Here is a 6,860-nt window from a genome sequence, read left to right as displayed (position 1 = left end):
CCCTAAGGGCCACCCATCCCATAATCCCTCCTTCAGCGGACTGTTATCTCTTGTCTAGACGATGTTTGCATCGGAGTACTGGACTAATATTGTTTATAATGTTTTCCTGTTGCACCTTGTCCCTTTCTCCTTTCAGTTTGACCGTCTGATGTTTGCGCCTTGAGATATTTCATGAAGCCTGTGAAATCAGCCATATTTTTTGGCTTAAATGCATAAAATGCCCGTGTGTTTTAACCCCTCCCTGGTTTAAAAATAGGCAAAAAAAAAAAAAAAGAAAAAACCTGTTTTTGTAAATATTGCTTGATGGCCCCTCTCCGTTAAATATAACTAACGGTGTTAACGTTTTTATGAAAGGACCTTCATGCCCTTATTTATTATATATTATCCTTATTTTAATAATCGTTGGATCTGTATTGGTTATATGAGAGCCGGCATATCTAATCAATAATCTTAACTTAGATCTTAAATTTATAAAAAAAAACAATTAAGGGTTTAGATTAACTATTAAAAAAATAAAATTATTATTTTAAAAAATAAATTAAATAACATCAAATATCCCCCCCTCCCCCTCTCACCCCGCAGCCCCCTTAATCGCGGTCGCCCCCTACTTCAGTTATGAACCATTTCTTGCTTCCTGTCCTGACTCATAACTTCAATGCTAACCATTTCTATTAATAGCTTTGTTACTGCCGAAATAAACATTAGTATGGGCTTTAAATGTTTTAATCAGCTCGGAGTTGCAATATTTTGTGATATCAGAAATTTGAAGCCAGTAAAACCTTTTGATTACTTGTAGTGGGATAGGGGATTGCCATCTATTTAAGTTGAATAAAGTTAAAACTGCTCTTTGTTAGCAGGCTTTATCAAAATGGGTATTGTTAAACCAATTGGATAATTGATTTTTAAACTATACTCCTTTTGAACTCCAAGCTTTGCTTCCTCCACTGCCTACTTTGATTTTCTATATTTGTCTGGTACGATGGGAAAGGGAAGGAGGGAGAAGATAGGTTCTGTTGAGGGAAGTAAATTTCTTTGTGTTGCAGCTTATTTGGTCCTGAGGGAGAAGGGAAAGGGAAAAGGAGGAGGGAATAAACATAGGATGGAAGAAGATTATTTATTTAATATAATTTACTAATGAAGGCCGGTTTTCAGTTGATTTATCTCACATAAGGTAAAGTTGAATATCTGTAGTGCTTTATATACTTCCTTTCCACCGCATTTTGCATGAGAAAATTGCTTGTTGGGCTATGCTTATATGTTATAATGTGATGCCACCTTTTATCTTAAAGAGAAAATAGGGGAAGAACAAATTTTTCACTTTATCAAGAGAAGGGGAAATGGAAATGATAAGGATGAAACAGCATAAGAAGAGATAAAATTATTTACAAAAGTATAAAAAATAAAACTATCAATTTCATTCAATTAAAGAATATTGTTTTGATACCATTAACAATATAAAATAATTTTATCAATTAATCCGAACATAGTTTTATATTTGCCCGAGAATTCTATGCAAAATTGGAAGCTCACTTTTACCATTAAAAACTCAAAATTGTGAGTGAAAACAAAACCATGCCCGCAAAACGTCCCTGCCGAAATTATACAGAAGTTTATATGGAGAATGATACAATCAAGGATTATTGCTTATTGCAGCTTTGGCCACCATGAATATATTGTATTGGGAACAGAAATGACATTCTGTTTGTGCTGCTTTGCATATGTCCTGAATTTCTCCAAACACCTAAACTTTCTCTTTTAGTTAAATCTTGGTCATGTAGTGACAGAAAATAATTCTTTGTTGAGGAGGGATGCAGCTTAAACTAGATCTGAAGTATTTGAGCAGAAAGTGATACTTGATCAGGCCCCTGCTGTGTTTTTACTATTTGTCCTGCCCTTTGTATCTTTTATCACTATGTTCAGCTGAATCTGCACTTCTGCTCTCCATTCCCTTTATCATCTTCTCCTACCGTGGTTCAAGGTATTGGTCAATATACTCACACTGTGCAGTCCAAAAAAAAAAATACTTGTTATTTTGCAGCTCTAACTATATCAGCCTTTGGCCAAAGATCTGATAATATTGTATTGTGTCAGTTGATATCATGATATCAGTCTTAATGGATATTATCAGGACAATATTTGTGATATCAGGTTATCTCATATGTTACTTCCAATAGTGGAGCATAAATTCTCTTTCTAGCATTGTTTTATCCACTGCTCTGGAGGACATTTTACTTTATACATAATTTGTTGGTGAGCAAATTTGTGTTACAAAGTTTATCACCAGGATATTATGTTTTACTAATGTTTTCTGCAATAAAGTTTTTACCATGTATGAATGACTACGGTTTTGTGCTATTTGTACTTCTCTATAATCATACTGATGTTTTGGAGTTTTCTGGAATTCCAAAATGCATTTTCCTTATCACCAAATAATACTCATATATGCGAGTACAACTTGAACTCATCACTTATTAATATTATCCGTGATACTGAGACTATGAACCATGGTGGCTATTGAAGGGGTAGTGGGCTTGTTGAAGTGGATCTGTCCATTTTATATATTTTGTTTTTGCTGTTTGTGATATCCATAAGCATTGTTCCACATAAGATTTTAATTCTTCTGATGCTTTGCCACTACTTATCATTCGATGTGTTAAATCGTGTGTCCTAAACTTTAGAACCCCGTTTCAGAAAATGGTTTTAGTTTGACTGGCATGGAGTCTTAGAGGAAGTTAACAAAGTGAAATTTTATCTTTATACTGTTCCCCTTAAGTAATGGTTGGGAGGTGATGGTGTCATATGAATTCATTAAGCGAGTGCATAGTTTTGGAAAAGGTTCCACTTTGGGAACGGAACCTAAGCTTATTTTTAGAATATTAGTGAGAATCCTAAAATGTGTTTTTGTTGTTGACACTTTGTCTATGTAGTAAGACTTGTCAGCTTTTTCACAATGCATATTTGTTCAAATCCTTCACGGGGGAATCAAGAGGAGATCATTTCCTGTTATTGGTACTTTTATGAATCAAAGAGGAAACACACAGTTTTTGTTAATTTACGTAATTAGTCTGGTCCCGCATCCAGTTTCGCAGAAGTTGGAGTAGTCACTTAATTTATATCTAGTAGGAGAGATGTTCAAGGACTTCCAATACTTTTCTTTCTCGTGCTTCCTCAGTTGCTTCTCCATTCCACTATTGAATACCTCCTAGTTTTGGTAAGAGGTTGATTCCACTACTTGTTTTGAATTATGCCAGCCCCTTATGCAAATAGATATATCTTCAAATTCTCTTGGTGTTGCATTTTGTTTGGCACTTTTTACATCATTGGTTACTATAAGTGATAGTATTGATTTTACTTCTGTAAAAAGTCTTCATTTTGATGAAAAATAGTGTCTCAATACTGTGATTTGGCTACCTTCTGTCTTATTTGACGCTTTTGGAGGATTCTTCAGAAACCAAGCTCAATAACTTACTAAGTTGCTCAAGATACAATTCATTAGCTAGTTTTTGCCCTCTGCAAATTGCAAAATCTTCATGCCCATTGAACTTTGCTAGATGCTGAACCTAACAGAAATAGCCTTGTATAATATAATAAATGAGACAAGTTTCTCTTAAATCTGTTTATTGCACTGTCAGATCCTTGAAATATATGTATTATCGAGCTTCTTTGGAAGAGTTTGATGTATCCTGTAAAATGAATGAATTTAGAAAATATACCATTGAATGTGGGTAGCCATCAGTCTTAGATGGATGTCTTTTTAGCAAAAATCATTTTAACAATTCATGACAGCAGACTAGTAGGTATGACAAAGACGAATACATAAGAAGTTCTATTTTCTCTTATTCTCAAACTACAGATTTATCCCTAAGGAAATGTGGATTACATCAATATTGGCCAAGTACAACTAGTTCTTTCAAAGTGATGGCGTTTGGTTCTCTAGGATGAAGTAATATCAAATGTGCAAAAGAAAATTGAAGTTGTCAAATTGCTCTGGTTGCTTGTTAGCTTTATAGTCGTTAACTTTGAAGTGCTGGCTTGAACTCTTCCTTTTGTCTGTTTATTTTATGCTTTTCTGGTGGTTTTGAAGTCATGAAATTTCTTCACGTAATTCGTGATTGTTATTGACTCATGGATGTGGTTTTCCCAGATTGAAAAGTTGATGTTTTCTTATTGCACGTCTGTAGGAAGTTGAATATGAACATTATTGCATATGGCTGAGATGATTATGCTTTATTTCGAATGCAGGCGCATTGATAAATAATGGGGGCACTGCTACGAGAGAGGAACAGCCTGCTGGAAGCAAATTTCCTGCAGATGGTGCAGAGTGGGTGGAGCTGTTGGTTAGAGAAGTGTTAAGTGCATCAAATGTAGAAGATGCTAAGGCACGTGTGTCGCAAGCACTTGAGGCACTGGAGAAGTCCATTTGTGTGAATGCAACCGCAGAGGCTTCCCAGAGCTTTCAAAAGGTGTTTTCTTATATCCCTATTACTTGTTAATCTTATGTAAAGAATCCTGATATTTGATTTTAATGATGTTGGTGATTCATTATCAATTATTATCCGTGTTCATTAAGCTTTTTTCCAGTTTTCTTTTTTTCCTTTATGCATGCATTCCTCTACTGATTTTTCCTGCGGACATTTGGATAGTTAGTATGATCTGAAAGCCAGGTGTTCTTCGTACTTGGTCAATAAAGTTCATATTTGTCGATCCTTTCAGGAGAACACTATGCTAAAGCAGCAACTTGAAGTGCTCATACAGGAGAACAATATCTTGAAGCGAGCAGTTTCTATCCAGCATGAGCGACAGAAAGAGTTTGAGGAAATGGGTCAGGAGTTGCATCAGCTGAAGCAGCTAGTTTCGCAATACCAAGAGCAGCTGAGAACTCTTGAGGTCTGATTAACAAATCTAATCACTTAAGTGCGTATTTTTGGCTGGTTAGACTGTCAAATTACTTTGCAGACATACTCGCTTTAGTCAGATGATACAGATGAACTCGATGAAGCCACAGCAGCCCAGCCTGCATATAATGTCTCGAATTGTTCCAACAACTATATTAAAGAAGTTATCTGCTTAAATGAACCGTCATTGTTGCCCTTTCTCCAACTCTACCTTTTCCTCTTATAAAGGCGATCTTTTTCATCTTCCCTTCATTACTGAAAATGCATACCATGTTTAGTTGATTGGTTTCTAATATAAGTCCACTGAGCTTGTAGTGGCATCTCAGTTTGATATTGGGAACTGATGAAGGTAATCTGATCTGATTCTATAGATGAGTGACATTGCAGACTGCCCTCTGGTGATACAGGGGTGGAGAAAAATGGGTTTGGAATTTGACTTGTTCTGAAGTGAACTCCCTAATCCATGTTTTATATAATGCTTCTCAGGGTTAGTTATCTTTTGGTGCTTGGTGGTTGGTTTTTTGACGTAAGGAAAGAACTCAAAAAGGGTCACGATCCTCTATTAATTATAATTCGTAGACGGTAAATGTGTCATTTTTGTGGATTCAATTCATTTCCTCTGTTCGCAACATTTAATTGGTTTGTCACATCTCAGTTCTTGTCTCCCACATGCCACCTGAGGTACTTGTCTATGTTTGTTTAAGATTGGCAAACTATTGCTGCTTTTCGCAAATGTGCTATTCAATAATGCAATGTAGTTATGTTGATATTAGATTTTTTGAAAATATGTTGATATTATATGTTCTGTTTTCATCAGATCAACAACTATGCCCTTGCGATGCACCTCAAGCAGGCTCAACAAAGCAACTCGATATCTGGACGTTTCCACCCGGACGTGTTTTAGTTATAACCCCTACATGTATTAAATATCAGGTGCACACTGGGTGGCCTAGCAGGTGTAGACTGCAATCACTCTAATAACTACATGACTTTTAATAAGGTACCCAGACTGAGATGGATCGTCTTATCTGTTGAGGGGAAGCCTTTTGCTGTTGCTTCTTTTTAGTGGAAGTCGTTTGAAAGTTTTACTTACTTTTGGCATGCTAGTTGAATCAGATTTGTTGCTCACTCTCAGCAGCTCCTCAGCCAGTAGGAGCTGATGGAACACTTTTTCTAGTTAATTTTTTTATGTTTCAAGTGGGGCCGAGTGCTTGAACTGAAATATATACTCTGGAAGAGGAATTTGTGTTCATGAATCTATCTGTAGCATGAATCCCTTTCTGATGACTGTCCTTTCAACTCTTTTCTTGCCTATGTTCTTCGTGAGCATTCTTTTGCAACTCAAGTTATATTTGAAAGGAAAAAAAAAAGGATAGTATTTGAAATATTAAAAAATGTAATTACTACTTGTAGTGTAATACGACTAAATTTATATCATGTGTTATTTCTATCTAATGACCAGGTATGTGTCATGTAACTTTTATATTTTATATTACAGCTTATGATTATGAAGGTGATGAAAATAAAAATTGTCTCTCAACAAGTATAGAGAATTTGGTTGCACAACTTGATGTTCATTGCATGTGAATATCCAAAATTTTATGAATTATTTTGATAAAATGTAGTATTTTGTTATATATTAGTAGGTTTTTTTTTTTTTTACTTTATTATTTAGCAAATGAATCTAATGTACATGTCATTAGTAAAAGTTGACGTGCGATGCAAGTTTAGTCGTATTGCATTACAAATAGTAGTTATATTTTTTAATAGTTCAAATATGGTTTTATTTTCTTGTTTTTTTGTGTGAAATTTTGAAACATTTGAATTCAAATTAATAAAATGATTTATACTAATTCGATCCAACCAATTTGCAACCCAATCTATTTTGGATCTATTTTAAAACTCGATCCGTTTAGATATGGTTCAAACCCAATTTGCCACCTCTATCGAGAGTGTGTATGTGCG

At 35.0% G+C, this 6,860-nt stretch overlaps 1 protein-coding gene across 1 annotated transcript in view; it reads left to right on the top strand.

Moving 5' to 3' along the window:
- LOC105166451 overlaps positions 1-6,029 on the top strand; it is a 12,158-nt gene extending 6,129 nt beyond the window's left edge. Inside the window, exons 3-5 of the mRNA XM_011085807.2 lie at positions 4,243-4,463; positions 4,714-4,887; positions 5,713-6,029. Of these exons, the coding sequence (XP_011084109.1) occupies positions 4,243-4,463; positions 4,714-4,887; positions 5,713-5,799 (482 nt within the window). The 3' untranslated portion in view covers positions 5,800-6,029. The remainder of the gene's footprint in view (positions 1-4,242; positions 4,464-4,713; positions 4,888-5,712) is intronic.

This window comes from Sesamum indicum, linkage group LG7, assembly GCF_000512975.1.
Source record: "Sesamum indicum cultivar Zhongzhi No. 13 linkage group LG7, S_indicum_v1.0, whole genome shotgun sequence".
Classification (NCBI taxonomy): Eukaryota; Viridiplantae; Streptophyta; class Magnoliopsida; order Lamiales; family Pedaliaceae; genus Sesamum; species Sesamum indicum.
The sequence above is the reverse complement of the archived record's forward strand: the minus strand, read 5'-3'. Positions and strand labels throughout refer to the sequence as shown.